This window comes from Moschus berezovskii, chromosome 8 (genome assembly GCF_049115385.1).
Source record: "Moschus berezovskii isolate FMDL1 chromosome 8, NW_MosBer_1.0, whole genome shotgun sequence".
Taxonomy (NCBI): Eukaryota; Metazoa; Chordata; class Mammalia; order Artiodactyla; family Moschidae; genus Moschus; species Moschus berezovskii.
In genome coordinates this window covers 63571915-63591554 of record NC_142467.1, presented here as the reverse complement: position 1 = coordinate 63591554, position 19640 = coordinate 63571915, and the positions used below count along the sequence as shown (strand labels likewise).

The window sequence follows — 19640 nt, the reverse complement described above, 5'->3', positions numbered from 1 at the left end:
GTACTCAGGAAGTCATAGCTGGACTTGGTGACTGTCTCAGTTTCAAATAGAGAGTCATTTTAGCTTTGAGCTCAGCAGAAGGATGTCTTCACCATCCAGGTCCCGGTGGGACTTGCAGTCGCTCTTACCAATGGCCTCAGCCTAAACCAGAGGGACCCTGGTATCTTTGAGTGCCTTGCCTTTCTCTGCTGTTAAATGCACAGAAAGATGAAAACTCCTGGGGTCCTGGCTGCTAACTTGTAATTTTACCTGTAAGAGGGGAAGCATCACTGCAGCTGGCCTGTAGGTAGTTAACCCACTATTCCCAGTCCACGTGTGACACCACCACAGCAATGCTTCAGGAGGGTTCTTGTTTCATCCTGTTTCATCTCTTCAACTCCCTCTTTCCTCTGATGAAATGAGCTCTCTATATCTCCACCCCGATCTGTACTCTGGGCAACTCCTTCCAGGTTTAAGATCTCAGTGAACCATTGCTTCCCTCTAATAAGACTACTCAAACCTCCAAACTGGTTGAGGTGGGCCTATTCCGTGTCCCGCAGCACCCCAAACATCCCTTATCTGAACACCTAGTTTAATGACAGGAGACTGCTCCAGAACTTACCTTCCTTGTGAATTCTGTGAAAACAGGGCTTTGTCTTTTGTATCATCCCCAGTATTTAGCATAATGTGTGACAGTAAGAAAGAATTCACTGAACATTTACTGAATTTCTGGACTGCTTCAGTTTTCCTCACCAGGACCTCAGGGCAAATTGAACGATGAGGGTCATCCTTACTGCCTAGAAGCCACATCGAGGGGCAGGGTCTCCACCATGCTCTACCATGCCAGGCCTCCGCGTGCCTATTCCCAGTGCTTTCTGTTCCTTATCTGTTGTGGGTTATGCTTTAGAGAGTCTGAATACAGAGTCATTTATTGCCATGTAACATCTTATATCCCTTAATCTCCAGACTCTATGCCTTCTTGTAGACTTTATCTTTGATCCTGGGGGAGTCACAGAGCTCTGAGTAGCATCCCTGGTGCCAGGTCACTGAAAGAGCCCTGCTACAAACAGAGGTTCTAAATGCATCTCCCTCTGTTCTAGGAGCTCCTGATCGTTCAGGGTCCAGAGCAGAAAGAAAGTTTGTTTGATGGAACCTGAAGACAAACGCCAAGAGGACAGAGCTGACATCCAGTCTCCATCCTCCCCCTGCTCTTGACGGCGCTCCTCAGACTTCAGATCCATCTGTGAAAGGGTTAGCACTTCCCCTGGAGGACTGTGACGGTTTCTTACAGATTTCCTTGGTGGTGGTGGGACTGGGTTGTAATATATTTTTGCCAAATTTTTCGTGAATTTGATTTATGACATAAAATCACTTCCAGTTATACATGCATCCTGGTCTCATCTGTCCTTTGTTTCTTGACCCCAATGACCTCAAAAAGGTCGTAACTCCAGGGGATGGGAAGTCATTTGTTCACTAATAGTCAACTCATTCACTCTATTAACTGCCTGTCTATTGGCGGTCCTGTGACAGCTTTGTCTGGGAGACTAAAATGTGCTCTTGAACCTCAGTAGAGAAGTGGCTGTGGATATAGGGGCAATAACTAAAGCATTCCAATAAGTGAACCTGACCAGTCTGAGATATCTCCCCTGAAAGGAAGTCTAATTGCACAGCACAAGGGTTTAGAATTGGTCTTGACTTCAGAGGTCTTGAGCAATCAATGCACACCTTTTAGAAAAAGAAAATTTCAACTTTCTAGAAGGTAAGATAGAAAACTAGGAACTCATGTACACCCGGGGTGGATTCATGTCAATGTATGGCAAAACCAACCAATATAATATTGTAAAATTAAATAAATAAATAAATAAAATGGTATCTTTTATTTTAAAAAAAAGAAAAAGAAAACTAGGAAACTAATGTCAAAAACTAATGCCCACACCATCTTCCTGGGCTTCCCAGGTGGTGCTAGTGGTAAAGAACCTGCCTGCCAATGCAGAAGAGTAAGAGACTCGGGTTTGAACCCTGGATTAGGACAGTCCCCTGGAGGAGGGCATGGCAACGCACTCCAGTATTCTTGCCTGGAGAATCCCATGGACAGAGGAGTCTGGCAGGCTACAGCCCATAGAGTCATAGGGAGTCAGACACGACTGAAGTGACTTAGCACGCACGCACACCATTTTTTCATTGCAATGATGGCCCTCCCCCAGCCCCTCCCCTCTGTTTTAACTTGATTAGAATTGCTTGACCACATATAACCAGGCAGGAAGCTTGAGAATCAAACTCTGCCACTGCACTTGACTCTTTGGGCCTCAGTCTACCCTACATGGAGGATGGGGAGAAGGGCACTACAACTTCTGATGAGAAGGCTTTAGATCTCTTCTTTTGCTCCAAGAAAAGACAGCTGACCAGGTCTGGGAAGCAGGACTGAGGCAGGTGCAGGAATTCAGGGGCACTCGAGGAATAACAGGCCGGGGCTGGAGCTGGGGCAGGCTTTGGGGGTCTGCCCAACAGACTCTAGAAGCTGTTTCTCTTTTGAGGAATCATTCTTGATTCAAAAGAACCTTCCAAATTCTGATCCTGCCTCTCAAACAAGCTATTTATCACTACCTGTAAGCAAGCAACCTTCTCTAACACAAAAAGCCAACCTTCCTGCCCAAACTGCAGGGGGGCCCTGACCAGCAAACATTTGCAGAGACATTCCCTGGGCAACTGATAGCATTTCAAGCCACATCTGACAGGTTACCACTGCTCCTTGCAGCTCAAGGGTCACGGGGAGCTAAAAGCACTTGAAGCTCCTCCTGCGAATGGGAGACAGAGGCGAGCAGGCAGGGTGTTGCTGGAGTCTGATGTCAATGTGCCACTTGCCCAAACAGCCCCTGATCACTCACTGATACTTCATGGCTGGTCTCCAATCTCAGACGCCAGGATCAGACAGTTCACTCCGGAGCTGGAGGGAATAACTGAACAGCACCAACTGGAGCTTCACAAAGACAGACTCGGTGCAAGGAACCCCTCTCTGCCAGGGCCCCCAGGCTGGGTGTTTAGCTAAGCAACTTGACCCAGGGTGGGGATGGCTGATTTCTCTCAGTCAACGAGCTCTCTGGAACCCAATCACTAAAATTCGGGAAGGGCTGCACAAACTGGAATCTCGCCATTCCTTCTCAGTGGGAATCTGCAAGGGCTCCTCTCTCTTGTGCATGATACTGGGCATCCACTGTGTGTCCTGTACCTGGTGAAGGCAGATGGGCATTGTTTCTGCCTCTAGGACCACACACTCTTAAGAAAGACAAGGGCAAGAAGGTACTTACAGTAACAAGTGTCCCACAAGCTTGGCACAGCCCAGCCACCTGCTCACCTCCCCAGCTTTGACTGAAGGTCTCCTCCTGGACCATTCTCACATCCTCTGCTTCCTCCTCCCCTGTGCCTCTCCCCTTTTTGTCAGCGCCACCATCAGGGCATCCTCTCAGTTCTTCGAACTCATCATCCTGTCTTAGAGCCTTGGCTCATGCTATTTTCTCTATCTAGAACATTTTTCTGGTTCCTTCAGGGTCAGGGGAGCAGGGAACAGGGGAAGGTGGGCATACTCAGCCAGGCTGGGCTGGGCTATCTGGCCAGGATGTTCTGGCCATGATCCTGGGTGGAGAGAGCTATAATTCACACAGCATGTCTCAGATTGGGGGGTGGGGGTAAGGATTACAGACTCAGGTCAGGAGGAAGAACCAACATGCTTGTTGCCACTACATCATATGTTCCCGAGCACCTGGCACAGAGCCAGGGGCATAGGAAGGGCTCTAGTGAAACCTGCTGAAAGAACAAAGGAATGACTACCAAACAGTAATGACGGTATTGAGCTCCTAAAGCAGATTACACAGGTCTGGGTCCAAGCGAGACAAACCTTCCGGCTTCCTGCTTTGTTACATATATTCCCTTTGGTGAGAAAAATGTGAAAAACAGAGAGGATAAAAGTCTACTTTCAGTGAATAAAAAGACATGACTCCCATCAAGACGAGTCAGTAGAAAAGCCTGGCACAGCCTCATCGTAATCCAAATAAGCTTCCAAGGACAGCAGAGGGGACCCCCGGCTTGTGCCATCTCAATGGTGTAAAGTTCAGATGGTGAGGGGACCACGGAGAATGGAAGCCATTCACCACACAGTGGGGGACAGACAGAGGTGGGACCAGCATAACAACCCAAGCCCAAGGACCACACAGCAACGTGGCCACAAACGCCCAAGGAGTCACCATCTGCGACTCTTGTCAGCCCCGACTCTATTCTGCAAATGAACCTTACACAGGAAACAAGGAGATAAAAGTGGAACAGCTGCGGCTAGAGGGGATGGGAGGGTCAGAGCCTCACTCCCTGCCCCCCACCCACATCTCACAGAAAGTTCCTGAGACTCCTGCACACAACTCTTCACACATAGCATCAAGGAGGGTACTGACTTATATTTGGTGAATAAGAGAACAAATAGGTAAACCCTCATCAATTCTGCAGTTTCTTTCTCTTCCATTCATTAACCCAGTGAAAAGTCCATTCCCAAACACAGATGGACAACCTTCACCCAAGGAGACTATTTGGAATCCCAAGTACAAAATCTCCCTACTTCACCCTGGTGATCTCTGCCCCTCTGCCTCTAATCCCTTTTATTAGAGCCCAGATGAAAAGCTCCTCTTCTTTTCCTTATCACTCCGATAAGAATAAACGACCCACTTTATCCCTAGTTCATTTTTCTATGAAACCATTTTCTCTTCATTGGTTTGAGTTAAAATGACCAGTCGCCATACCAGCAACCCCCCTCCCATTAGACGGCAAGGCCTGAAGTCCCCAGAGAAAGGAACGGCAGACCCTCTAGCCCCAGGTCTGGTGTCACACTGGACACGTTCTAGATACACGATAAATGCTGCTGAAACATAAGCTGACATCACTCGCCTTCCTTTCACCTCACCGTCCCTAAGACATGGTGTCCCCCTCATGGGTCCCCCTCATATCTTGGCTACCCATCAGCTAGGCTGAATGACTCACATCTTTGAAACAATTTTCTCCCTTATCTCCTTGACTTCAGGATCACATGCCACTCTTGGAATCACCCTTCTTCCCCTTAGCCCTTGATAACTCCAGTTACATAGATCATGATGATTTTATATCATCTCTTCAGTCAAAGAGCCTTTTCCTCTGGCAGCTTATCAAAGGCAAGACTCCAAGTCCACCGAGATTCACAGGGTCCCATTTCCGCCCAGAGAGCCTTGTCAGAACAAGCAGACACAGAGTACTTCTTGATGACCAAAAAAAAAAAAAAAAAACAATGAAGAAAACTGACCTTGGATGTATAGGTGTGGCCATCGGAGCCACAGACCATGGCTGACTGTGCCGCGGGGCAGGGCTTGCACTTGACCAGGTTCGAAGGTCCGACCCAGTGCTTGTGGACCACTGTCCCCTTCTTTTGCCTGAGGATAAAAAACAGAGGGCATAAGTAACTGTCACTTCAGTTTCCAGGGGTCTTTCTCCTCCAGGTTACCTGGATAAAGCCCAATAAAAGAGGGCTGGTCAAACAGTCCAGCGCATCCCCAAGTCCCTTGGCTAGCACCCGCATTGAGTCCAGCTCACTGACAGCAGGCAGGAGACAGTTCCAAAAACCTAGGTTCACCCACCAGATGGACAGAAGAAAGCAATGTGGCCACTAAAAATGTTGTAAACACATGACTTGTCTGTTTAAATTGGAATATAATTGCTTTACAAGGCTGTGCCAGTTTCTGCAGGGAATCAGCTATAGGTCTACATATACCCCCTCCCTCTTGGACCTCCCTCCCACCTCCTCACCCCCCACCCCACCCATCCAAGCCAACATGGAGCACTGAGCTCCCTGTGCTGAAGAGACACTGACCACGCACCAGAAGGACAATGAGAACTGACTCTGTCACTTCCTCCAGCCCCCTGTGGAGGCTGGCTGATCACAGGCACCCCACACAGCACCCAGGGCCTCAGAGGCCTCCGGGGCCGATGAGCACCCTCCAAGCAGGAGGACGCACAGACGACTCAGAGAGTAGTCTAGATAGAAGCGTGTCTCCAAACACAACCAAACGGCTTTATCACAGCTGTGGAAAAGCATCTCTGGATATGTTTTAAAGCAATTTCAGTCCAGCTTTCAATTTGCCATGCAACAGCGGCTCTGAGGTGATGTCACTTTCAGCTGCTAAAATCATCAGAATTCTACTCTTTCATTCCAGCTCCGGCATCTCCCTAGCCTAACCTTTGTCATAATGATAAATGGTGCTATTAGGATGGCTTATGTCCACGGAAAGAGCCCTGTCCTCATATCATAAACCACCAAAATCAAGGCCTGCAGTTACGGCTGCCCTTCCTCTCCTAGAGAAGCTGCTCTCCCAGGAAACCACTGGGGGCCACGTCCCTGGCTGAGGGGCCAGGGCCGGGTGGTGGACAGGCAAGTCAGGTGGGTACTGTGCCCTTGACACACTTTGCTTGGGCCATCCTGTGAGGGGTTTAGTTGGGCTCCAGCGTCAGAAAATACAAGTCCAAACCTCAGCTCTGCCACTTACTGTGCCATCGCAGCAGGATATTTCACCCTGTAAGTCTCAGTTTCCTTATCTGTACGGGGCGGGGCTGGGGGCGGCAAGGAATAGTATCTCCTTCAAGCGGATAGTATGAGGATTAAAATGGCTGATGTATGTAAATGACTCAGTACAATGCCTGGGAAAAAAGTAGTAATCAAAATGTCATTATTGTTGTTGTTTAGTCACTATATTGTGTCCTACTCTTTGTGACCCTATGGGCTGTAGCCTGCCAGGCTCCTCTGTCCACGGGATTTCTCAGGCAAGAATACTGGAGTGGGTTCCCATTTCCTTCTCAAGGAGATCGTCTTGATCCAAGGATTGAACCCACATCCCTTGCATTGGCAAAGTGAATTCTTGACCACTGAGTCATCAGGGAAGCCCATTATCATTATTATTTGCCCCATTAGATGGAGGTGTAGGGAATGAAAGCACCACTGCCACAGAAATGTGACTTAAGTCTAAGGCCCTAGGTTTGGAGTTGGTGCTGAACTCCCCAGAACTCACGGGCCACAAGGAGTAAATCTTTTCTGCCAAGTGTAGAAGGGATCTTCAGCACCTCAGGAATTCAGGTTTGGCATCTGATGTGACCTACCCTCTTCCTAATGAAGGAAAGTGAGACACAAGTGGCGTCCACCAACTTGGTTCTTATCCTCCCTCAGTCCTGTCCCAGCGATTTGTGGGAGGCAGTAAGAGGAAGGAGGTCTGTTTGGGGAATTATTGGGTTGGCCCAAAAGCTTGTTCACTTATGGGGAACCCGAATGAACTTTCTGGCCAACCCAATACCTTGGCGGCTGACATCAGGAGGGTGACCACACGCCCAGTGCACAACACTTAGAGAAACTGGGGACCCCAGGCCAGACGGGGTCATAGACTGAGCCCATCTGAACAATGAACCAGGAAAGGAAGTCCTATGAGGGCACTGGGGATGCCTGGTCCAGATGACTCATTTTACTCATAGGGACAACTAAAGCCAAGCTGGGGAAAGTTTGCCCACTGGAAAGGATCGGTGGCAGGCAGTGGTGACAATCACACAGCCACAGTGTCGGGGATGGCTTTCCTTCAACCCTCCTCAGACACACCTAGATGACTCACCTGAAAATTCGCTCGGGGCACCTACACGTTCACCACTAGGGCCCCTCTCTCCAACGCCGCCCTGCTTCCTCAGCAATGACTCACCTTGCCCCTGCCTCTCTGTCTGGAATAAAAACATCTACTGTTATCTGGTCCCATCACTTCATGGGAAATAGATGGAAAAACAGTGGAAACAGTGTCAGACTTTGTTTTTTTGGGCTCCAAAATCACTGCAGATGCTGATTGCAGCCATGAAATTAAAAGACGCTTGCTCCTTGGAAGGAAAGTTATGACCAACCTTGATAGTATATTAAAAAGCAGAGACATTACTTTGCCAACCAAGGTCCGTCTAGTCAAGGCAATGGTTTTTCCCGTGGTCATGTATGGATGTGAGAGTTGGACTGTGAAGAAGGCTGACCGCCGAAGAATCGATGCTTTTGAACTGTGGTGTTGGAGAAGACTCTTGAGAGTCCCTTATACTGCAAGGAGATCCAACCAGTCCATTCTAAAGGAGATCAATCCTGGATGTTCATTGGAGGGACTGATGCTAAAGCTGAAACTGCAATACTTTGGCCACCTCATGCGACGAGTTGACTCACTGGAAAAGACTCTGATGCTGGGAAAGGTTGGGGGCGGGAGGAGAAGGGGACGACGGAGAATGAGATGGCTGGATGGCATCACCGACTCTGTGGACATGAGTTTGAGTGAACTTCGGGAGTTGGTGATGGACAGGGAGGCCTGGCGTGCTGTGATTCATGGGGTCGCGGAGAGTCGGACACGACTGAGCGACTGAACTGAACTGAACTGAACTGAACTGTCCACATTTCTAAACCACATGGATATGGGTCTCCTATTATCTTTAACCAAACATACTTTCTTCTTTCAAGATGTGTTCTGGACTACGGAAAAAGGGATGGGAGGGGATGGGACTCCATGCAGCAGACAAGCAGGCTGCCGGCACAGGCTTTAATCTCGGAGTGGGTGATTCCTTCAGAAGAACACCACACATTTATCATCATTCTCACAGCAGATTGTCTGACGCTGATAATGAATCAGCAAATACAGGCAGCAGTTCTGTGTCTGGCAGCCTCTCTCCTGGGTCAGTCCCCAGCGTGTGCACCCACAGCCAAAGTAATTCTTGTTTTGAGTTCCCAGAAAGTGGTGATAAAGTCTAAAGAGTCTGCTTTGCTGGAGCAGACTACCATGTGCAATATTGCCCCAGAGGAAGGCAGATGGCAGGAGCTTAGCCAAAGGCAGGCGAGGGAGAAGTGAACGCTGAGTCATTGGCGTTGAGGAAAAGATAGAACTACCAATTAATCACCAGCCAGTAAAGATGGGTTATCCCTGTCTCTGGACCTGAACTTCACCATTAAATACATTAAGGACAGACAAAGAGATGAGGCTTTCTAGGGCTTCCTAGTGGTCTGGTACATCAAGGATGCTCAACATAGCCTTGCTGGGTGAGTGGGTGGATGCCTGAGTGCTGACCACTGCAGTGGTTACTAGCAGTTAATCACAAAATCACAGACTATCTGAGCCTGAAAATCCCTTAAAATTAATCTAGTCTAAGGACTTTACTTTATAAATGAGGAATTGGACATACAAGTGAATAGCAGAAGTGAAGTGCCCAGTGTCACAAAGAAATACAGCCAAGTTACCTCATATACATTTGTCAGGTTAAAGTTACCCTGAAATTGACTGCATTTCCCTGGGAACATTTTAATTCCCTACTTTGGCATCTATATTTTAACCATCAGGGCTCAATGTTATCAATAAAGCCCTTCTGAAACACTGTCCCCGACTCTACACTTGTGGAGGAGGAAGCTCTCTCATACCCCATGCCAGGTGGTCATGGATCATGCCCAGGAAGAACCACCTCTGACCCTGGGATGCCCTGGGGACTAAAGGTACAAAGGCCAAAGCATGCTGAGTTTTCCCAATTCTAATGAGACAAGCATACCTGTTACATTCAGACAAACCCAAGAGTTTCTTATTCCACTAGGACTCGTGAGAAAATGGCACCCAAACCAGTACTCTCTGTCCAGAGGCCAAATTACACAAAGAAATGTACAAGTAGATGTGAGCCCAAGGAAGCATAACTTCCCTGGTTATTGTGTATATATTTCAATCCCCACAATTCAGTGCAAACCATAAAAAATAACCAACCCAGGTGAGGCAAGGGACTAAGCTTTCAGACTCTCAGATATTTCACTTCTTGAGTCAATGAAGAGTGAAATCCGATGAAGGTGTCTTGATGGCACTGCTATTCCCAATGTCACAGACATTCATCAACTGGGGCAACACAAGCAATTTAGTCTGGGAGGCAGGTCCAGGCAGCCCTCCCTTTGGCCTCAAAACCCTAACTCCACCCCAGTCTGACTGGTGCTGGGGGCAGCCATGCCTCCTACCCTATTCACGGCCCCACACAGAAAACCTCAACTGACAAGGGAAGACAATCAGCAGATCACCAGCATTGCTTCCTCTTTTTCGGTCAATTGCTTATCCTTAATCTTTTTTTTTTTTTTAAGTTTACCAAAACTCCCAGCATGTATGCATGTTTTTGAAGCAGAGTGATGATTCTTAAGGACAAAGCTGATGATGCGATTCCCATGCTTAAAGCCTCCATCTCCTCACCTCCTAGGGCCTGTCTGAACTTCTAGTTTTGGTGTTAAACTGATCGAGCCTATCTTCACTGGGCCACTATCAGTCCACTTCCCTCTCTAACCCTCTACCACACACACCCATGCATACACACACATACCCATGCATGTACATACACAAATGCACCATGTACACACACCTCATGCACACACACGCACATCCCATGCACACACATTCTTGCATGTAGACATGGACACACACACACCCATGCATGCATGCACACATGTGTACATACATGCTGACCGCCGACACCAACTATTTTTGCTCCAGCCACTCTGTGCTACTTCCCAGAGCCAACCAAAGAACTCTGTGCCATCATGTGGATTTTTCCCAGATCTGAAATACGTTCATCCCCAACCACGTTTCTCCCCTTCACTCCTGCCTGCCTCATAACGCATTCTTCAAGGCCCAGTTCAAAGTTCCCCTCCCCCAGGAAGCCACCCAGGGCCCTTCCCACAGGCAGGCAGGCTGCACCCCCAGTCCAGCATGGTCCTGTGATCATTTGTGGTTCCCGACTAGTCTGAAAGCAAGCATCTTTATTAGGCTGGATCAATGTTAAGATGCTACTATGATTCAGACAGGACCTGGGGTACACCCAAGCTAAAAGCCTTGGAGCCCATCCTGGACATTCCCCTCCCCGCCCTCACCACTTCTCCCCATCACTCAAGTCCTACTGATTCTATCCCCAGCCAGTGACATCAGCCCCTTACATGTGTCACGCTAACTCGAATCTGTATGACTTGGTAAATAAATGCTTTCTACTCATATAGCAAATGTCTGCCCCTTGTCCAAGCTTCAAATCGAGTGCTTTCCATGGAGTTTATTTTCCCCCTGGGAGCCCTACCCCAAGAAGAATTAACCATGTGTGTGCATCTGAGCATGCTTAGTAGCTTCAGTTGTGTCTGACCCTTTGCAACGCTATGGACTGTGGTCCGCCAAGCAACTCTATCCACGAGATTCTCCAGGCAAGAACACTCAAGTGGGTAGCCATGCCCTTCTCCAGGGAGTCTTCCTAACCCAGGGATCGAACCCGTGTCTCCTGCATTGCAGGCAGATTCTTCACCACTGAGCCACCGGGGAAGCCCAGCATTAATCATGTTCATATCCAACTGTGACAGTCACCACAGCACAAAGCAGTTCACTGGGTGTCTATCTTTCACAATAAATTGCACATTCCTCAAGGAGAGTGACTGAGTCTTAATCATATTTGTGATCCTGGAGCTTGGAAACATGGTTGACCCTTGGGACATGGGTGTGCTCAATGAAATACATGAATTTATTCATTTGGACCTTCAGAATTTTCTCCTTTTATTTCTGGAAATTATTAGCACTAACTGGAAGACAAAAATAGCATGTGGTTTAAGCAGCAAGAATTCAACAGACTGAGAAATTCTAATTCAGACTTGAAAAACAATTAGCAAAAATGTCTAAAGACAGCAGGGAAGTGGGTAGAGGGCTCTCTTGTATATCTGAGGGCTAAGGGACTCCCCATCTTTTGGAAGTAGGTTGCCTCCAAAGCTAGGAGAGGACCTCCAAGGCACAGGTTCCAAATTCCCAACTGATAATAATTTTCCAATTTGGGAAACAAAAATGAGAATTCTCAAGAAATCTTAAGTGTTGCTGAAATAATTTCTTCTATATTCTTTTCCATACTATATTTAAGTGTTTTTTTAAAGCAATTAGTATATAGTAAGTTTAGTAGTATTTATAAAGAAATGTAGCTTAAAGTGAAAATTCAAATACTAGAAATTGCCAGCAAACTGGTGGGTGGTGTTCAAATTCTGTGATACTTGGATCTCCTAGCAAGTTAACAGCACGGCACAGAGTCATGTGTTGACATTTGTTCTAAAACTACTTTTTGGAACATCACTCAGAGGATTTCCATAACGTATATATGCAAATACATATATTAATATTCATTTTATTTACAAGAGCAACTCACCACTGGCAGCAGAGTGGATGATGACTACATTCTCATAAGGTGACAATAACTACAAGCAAGGCAGACCAGATCATGACTGCTCTTCCTTGTCCAAGTTCCTGGTAACATTGACCTTAACCTTCAAGTCCACTTTTCAGCATTTCCCATTCGTGCCTCCCACTGGACCCTGCCACTCCTCACTCTGAGATCCAACCCTCACCACTCTTGGCAGATCCCAAACCCTGCCACTTCCCCTTGTGACAAGCAAGGGAATCTTTGATGACATGGGTTGTAACTCAGTATTTGATTTGACCATGGGCAGAATAGGGTCATAATTAGGGCCCACAGTAAAGCAGTATCAGAACAAAGACTTCCACAGTAATTTTTCCAGCAATAAATAGATATGCCAGTATAAACTTCCTGATATCAATCCCAGAGGAGGAACCTCAACATTCTGTATCAAAAATACTTGCACGATGCAGCAGGGCTGGGGGCCACTAAGACTGTGTATAGAATTGCTGACTTCTTTTTCAGTTATTGAAGAAGACAAGACCACTTCTTTTTATTCAATACACTGTGCATTCTAAACATGTTTGTATAACTTTTGATAGAACTGTTTGACTCTGCATATGAACAGCTTGTAAAAGAGGAAAGCAAATTCCAGATCACAAATAGCAGCAGCAGCATTCCAGCTGTTTTACATGACTGCTACACATCCCTCTAAATGCTGAGCACACTTCCCTGATCCTCACCCACAATGACCCCCTGGTGGTAGATGCTGTCATTAACCCATTTTATAGAAGGAAAAAAGCAGAGGTCTGCTTAAGCAGTCCCAGTCCCATCTTCTCTGACCTGTCTTTGTTCTCTCATCAAATCTCTACGGCAGACTTGTCAGATCAGAGGCCTGAAGAACCCACCCAGGAGCCAACCCTTTCCAGTAATCACAGTGTCTTGCTGGCAGCCAAGATCACTGCATCTTATTTTCATGTTAATATCAAACTGCCCATTGAAAACCAAGATTGAATTTGTTTGCAAAATCAGAACTAATTGCTTCTGAAACAGGATGGAAGATACTCAGATAGTTGATATGGTGACTATGTTGAACCAGAGACAAAATAATGAATGCTAATTAAAAGGGAAAATATGTTAACCATTGAAATAATCTGTCCTGTAAAAGGAAGCTATAATTCCTCCGTTGTTAGGGTTATTTGAGTCATTATACTAAGTCATAAAATGATACAGGAGGAGTATAATGGCTTGTGTAATTTCAAAAGCTGCTTTGTGAGACAGACAGACTCCCACGTGAGACACGCTACATCCTGGTATCTGTGGGCTCAGGAGTCTCTTTCCCAAATGAAGAAGGTCCCAGATATAAGATCCTGTCCAGAGAGAGTTCAGGTTTCCTAATAAACAGATGCCTATTAGAGAACTGTGGAAAAAATGCCCAGTCTCCGTGGAGTAACTGTTGGGCACCTTGGAGTATTGTAAGCACCACCAGGCACTCACATGGTGCAAACACAAGCTGTTTACAGAAGCTTAAAACTTTAAAGGGCAAATATATAATAATGATCATGGCAGCGAAACATTTATTGAGGCCTTATTATTCTGCTGGTACTATTATTACTACCAGCAAGAGTAATACACGTTCTGAGCTCTCACAATGTCCCAGGCCCTTTACGTGAACCGTCACATTCACACCTGCCAGCAGCGCCAAGGAGAAAAGTGATGGCAGAAATGGGAAGGAGTGTGAGGAGTGAGCCAGGGAAACTGTGAGCAGAGCAGACCTACGGATGGGAAGGACCAAGACCACCAGGTAGACCCTGGTCACCAGGGAGAAGCACCCACTAATTCACTGACTCAGGCCTGCACATCTCTCTCGGTAAGCCAGCACACTGCGTGGCTTCATTCCATCTGGCGAAGCACCCACTAATTCACTGATTCAGGCCTGCACATCACTCACGGTAAGCCAGTGCCCTGCGTGGCTTCATTTCACCTGGCTTGGCCCAAGTAAGGAGGCTGAGCGTGTGATATCTCCCAGGCCAAGGCTCAAATGCATCATAAGAGACAAGCAGGTGCCAGAGCCAACAGAAAGCCCTCAGTGCCCTGGCATACTCCCAAGTCACCACCACATCAGCTTACTAAAGCACCTTCAAACCCATAGGAAAAGTATGTATTTTTAAAGTTTTTAGAGCAGACTCAGGACCACCAAAAAGACATGTGGCTGTTTTGAATCCAATTCCAAAAGCAGGGACATCTGTGTGTGTGTGTGTGTGTGTGTGTGTGTGAATGTCAACCTCTGGCCTGCAATTCATTTCAACTTGAGCCTCCGTGACCTGCCTTTCACCTGAGCTGTGTAATGGCCCAGGCAGCTGGAAAAGCACCTAACCTTCAAAGATGACAAGATTCAATAGCCAGAGAAGAGTTTCCAAAAACATTGTATGTGCATGTAGAAAAGAGCTGAAAATGCGTTAAGAGGGCACATACCAGGGAACACACCCTCAGCCAGGTAGGACTGAGGGTGTGAGAAAGGGAACTTCAGCTTTGTTACTCCATATGTCTAGTATTTGACTCTAGACCAGGTATTGCTGGTTTAATCTGTTCAAAATCTAAACATTGAAGGCATTTTCAGAAATTTTAAAGAAATGCATGTTGTCAAGCCTACACCTCATTGCCAGCCCTGCCTCTCTCCAGTAATGTTTGAAAAAGCCAAGGTGATTGAAACAGAAGAAAGATCTTTCAGGTGCAGGAATGAGGGCTGAATAAAGGAGGTTCATCTGCATAAAAGCATTGGGGAATACTCAAAGATTCTAGTGAAGACCAACAGGTCAGATCTATTTGAACTAAGTTTCTACATTACTGTATTTTCAGGGCCTATTTAAGCAAAGCTATCGAAGCTGAAGGTATAATTATTCCAAAGGTGGTTAGGATTCTGCTGCTGCTGCTGCTAAGTCACTTCAGTCATGTCTGACTCTGTGCGACCCCATAGACGGAAGCCCACCAGGCTCCCCCGTCCCTGGGATTCTCCAGGCAAGAACACTGGAGTGGGTTGCCATTTCCTTCTCCGATGGTTAGGATCATGGAGACAGTCTATTTACTGAACATTCGTAATAAATGTACTCCGCTGCATTGTGCTTAGTCACTCAGTCGTGTCCAAATCTTTGTGACCCCATGGACTGTAGCCCACCAGGTTCCTCTATCCATGGGGATTCTTCAGGCCAGAATACTGGAGTGGGTTGCCATGACCTCCTCCAGGGGATCTTCCCAACCCAGGGATCGAACCCAGGTCTACCACATTGCAGGTGGATTCTTTACCGACCAACCTACCAGGGAAACCCAATATACCTACTATGTGCCAGTAATTGGGTAAAGAATTCAAAGATAATACTAGCATTATGTTAAATGTACTTCCTAAAACACATATTGCAGCCATGAAATTAAAAGACGCTTACTCCTTGGAAGGAAAGTTATGACCAATCTAGATAGTATATTAAAAAGCAGAGACATTACTTTGCCAACAAAGGTCCGTCTAGTCAAGGCTATGGTTTTTCCCGTGGTCATGTATGGATGTGAGAGTTGGACTGTGAGGAAAGCTGATCGTCAAAGAATTGATGCTTTTGAACTGTGGTGCTGGAGAAGACTCTTGAGAGTCCCTTGGACTGCAAGGAGACCCAAACAGTCCATTCTAAAGGAGATCAATCCAGGGTGTTCATTGGAAGGACTGATGCTAAAGCTGAAACTCCAATACTTTGGCCACCTCATGCGACGAGTTGACTCACTGGAAAAGACTCTGATGCTGGGAAGGATTGGGGGCAGGAGAAGAAGGGGACGACAGAGAGTGAGATGGCTGGATGGCATCACCGACTCGATGGACATGAGTTTGAGTGAACTCCGGGAGTTGGTGATGGACAGGGAGGCCTGTCGTGCTGTGATTCATGGGGTCGCGGAGAGTCGGACACGACTGAGCGGCTGAACTGAACTGAAAACACATATTACATGTAACAATTCTTTGCAAACATAATGATATTTAATTACTCTGAATTACTGAATTTATTTGGGATACGTGTTACCTTAACTGTTTTTATTCTTACTCACATCTTGAGATAGTAAAGAATCTCTGCCCATGGAATTCTGCAGGAAAGAATACTAGAGTGGGTTGCCATTCCCTTCTCCAGGGATTGAAACTGTATCTTCTGCTTGGCAGGCTGATTCTTTACAACTGAGCCATCAGGGAAGCCCAAAGAGTCTCACAGACTGCTGACTTGCTCCAGAAAATTTCTAATGGCAAGATATTCCCTATTTATTTCAGGACCCCCATCACCACCCTCAGGCCATTCTACATTTAAGAGTGTCAGGAGCAGTTTGTGGTCCAATGGCTAAAGGCCAAAAGGAAAGGAAGTTGCCAGATTATAAACCCAGATCTCTGGTGTCCTCCCATTTCTGCACATTACTTGAATCAAGGTTTCCTTATACTTGAAACCAAACAGATATGTGCAGGGATCCTCATCAAACCTAAACTCACAATGCCCTCAAGCGTCTCCTGACCAGATCATGAGGATTAGTGGACAGATGTGATTATGTAAATTCCACCAAGTGCTCAGAGACTCTGTCTGCAGTCACCTTCCATTAAGACAACGACAGAGCATGGCTAGTGGCACCAGGAGCTGGGAGGAAGAAAAAGTGGGGTTTTAATTCAGAGCTCAGCTTGCTGAAGAGTTCGGCCACTGGGGCCTGCATACAAAACCAGTCTGTGTGGGTGGGTGCACATGTGCTCACACACACACACACACAGAGACATTTACAGGCCACAACTAAAATTCTGCTTTGTTAATGAAAAGTGCTAAGCCAGCAGTGTAATAGCAGCTATTAGGGAAATGTAAGTGAACAGTTAAGATTCCTTTATTCCCTTAGGATAATGGATAGCAGTGCACTGTTTTAAAAATCCATTTCTCCCTAAAAGAGAGCAGAAGAGAAACTGTCACTATTACCCACAGACCTTTGGCATCCCCATTTGATTTCTTGTTTGCTGATGTCTTTGTTTGCTGGTCCCAGAAAGCAAGGTCCCTTTCTAGCCCTGAGACCTTGGAGGAAATCTTTTAGCAATGGACACACTAATTGGGAAAAAAATCAAATGTTAAGCAAGCAAGCCTAGGACTGAGAATTTCCACTGCCTCCCTCCCTGAGCATTCCTGATCCTCCCTCTCTGCAGGAGGGAACAGAAGTACTGAGGGTTTTGCTACCACTGCTTCCAGCTAAGTGTGCGTGAGCTCAGGTGTGCACGCGAGGCTGAGTGCAGGTACCTGCAATTCCGTCACTGGCTCTGTGATGTCATCTTCGAAAATACATTCCTGGGAGGTGATTCGTTATTATGGCACATGTGCACAAGGGAAGAAATAACCACATTTGTTTTCTAGTCACCAGCAACAAAGCCCATTCTGGGAGGGCTACATATGACCTACTATAGGAAGAATAAGTCAGCAAAATTAAACAGAGGAGGGTAGATGGCATTAGGGACAGTGCCTCTCTAGGTGAGGCCCAGAGCTGAAGCTGAAGCTCCAATACTTTGGCCACCTGATGCGAAGAGCTGATTCACTGGAAAAGACCCTAATGCTGGGAAAGATTGAGGACAGGAGGAGAAGGGGATAACAAGAGGACAAGATGGTTGGATGGCACCACCGACTCAATGGACATGAGTCTGAGCAAATTCTGGGAGACAGTGAAGGACAGGGAAGCCTGATGTGCTCCAGTTCACGGGGTTGCAAAAAGCCAGACATGACTGAGAGACTGAACAACAGGAGACAGGTTGGAAGCTGATAGAGACATGACTCCAAGGAGATTCAGCTGAACACCAGTATCTGCAAACTATCAACACGACACCACTCACCACCACTACTGCAGAATGCAAGCACAGTCACATCCACATCGTAACTTTCACTTGATCTGAAAGCTTTCTCCAAGCCAAGGCTGGAGCCACTGACAAACTCCTCACCTCTGCAGCAGCCCTCACTGGTAGGGGATTTTCTGGGTGGGGAGGCCAAGGATGAAGCCTACTTCTCCTGGTCTTGGGCTTTCCCAACACCTTCTTCCAGGTTCCTTTCACCTCTTCCCAAGAACCAGCTCCATTGCCACCCCTCCTGGAAGATGTCTCAAACAGCCCCTTCCCTTCCCCCAAGCGTATCTCTCCCATGGCCACTGTTCCCAGCCCATTGTTCATGCCCCACAGCCCTTTATCACTGGCCACTTTGGACTATGCTCACTGAGGTCCCCAGCTCCTCCCACATACAGAAAAGATGCTCAAGGATGTATGGGCACAGACAGTAGTAACCCTGTGTCCAAATGCTATTCCAGAGTAGAACCTGGACCAATGTATAGAGGTTACTAACAGAAAACCTCTGACTCAATACAAAGAAGACATCTCACACAGTGAGAATTGTCCAAGGACAGAGGTTGCATCTCAGAAGGTTGGGGATGGAGGCTCTCAGTACTACAAGAGTTCAAGCAGAGATCATTTGGAGGAAGGGGATTCTACAAAAGGCACACTCTGATTTCTGTAAGCATTCTTATATATGATGGATAATGAGGAGGTTGTTTCTATTTCTATAATACTGTAGTCAAGTACACTGAACATCCTTGAATATATACATGTATCTGTATTTGTTTGCATGAGATAGGGTGTCCAAAACGGAACCAAGGGGCCAATGAGGCCAAAATACTCACCGGAAATGTACCAATTTGCACCCTGCAGGAAGCATTGATCCATTATCCCAACCCTCTGTTCTGAAGATAGCTACCAAGATTTGCAGAGTAAAGTGCTTAGATTTACCACCAAAGGTCCACAGGTAATCAGCAGAGCCATTAAGAGCAGCAAGCCAATTTCACCCCATAACATGAAGTTAAAAAAAAAAAAAATGGCGCATGAAAAAATTACTGAAGTTAGAGAGCAAATAGATGAGCAGGAAATCAAGTGTCACCCCAGTATGTGCCAGTCAGTTTGCAGGTACTCTGTGAGCTCACACGGGGACGGGGGGCAGACAGCAGCAGCTGAGGACCAAGCCCACTCCCTGGCACCAGGTGGACCAAGCCTCCTGGCACCAGGCTTCTCCCCAGGACAGAGGATGGACCCTTAAGACTGCTACCTGCTGTCTTCCCAAGTTTCTTACTGGCTGAGCAGGCACCTTGGGCTGGAGTAGTTCTCCCCTAGCTTACTCTCAAGGACAGGAAAGGCCAGTCACAAGGGCCAAGGAACAGAGGCAGGCCTCAGAGAGAGGAGATTCTGGAGCCTGCAAGCCTCCTGGATGAAGCAAGACAGTGAATTTAGGCCAGTCACCAAGAACCACAATGGAGTCGTGGAAAGTTACACAGGCTTGGTCTGTGATGGCTGGCAGAGTGCATCCCCAGTAGGTGCCCTTCTCCTTTTTTCTTCCTGAAGGTAGATCCAAAGGCCA

At 46.9% G+C, this 19640-nt stretch overlaps 1 protein-coding gene across 4 annotated transcripts in view; it reads right to left on the bottom strand.

Moving 5' to 3' along the window:
* Positions 1-19640, bottom strand: part of SPOCK1 (SPARC (osteonectin), cwcv and kazal like domains proteoglycan 1) — a 593321-nt gene that overhangs the window by 181518 nt on the left and 392163 nt on the right. For all 4 annotated transcript variants that reach the window (XM_055428906.2, XM_055428907.2, XM_055428908.2 and 1 more), the window contains exon 5: positions 5294-5420. In XM_055428906.2, the coding sequence (XP_055284881.2) occupies positions 5294-5420 (127 nt within the window). The remainder of the gene's footprint in view (positions 1-5293; positions 5421-19640) is intronic.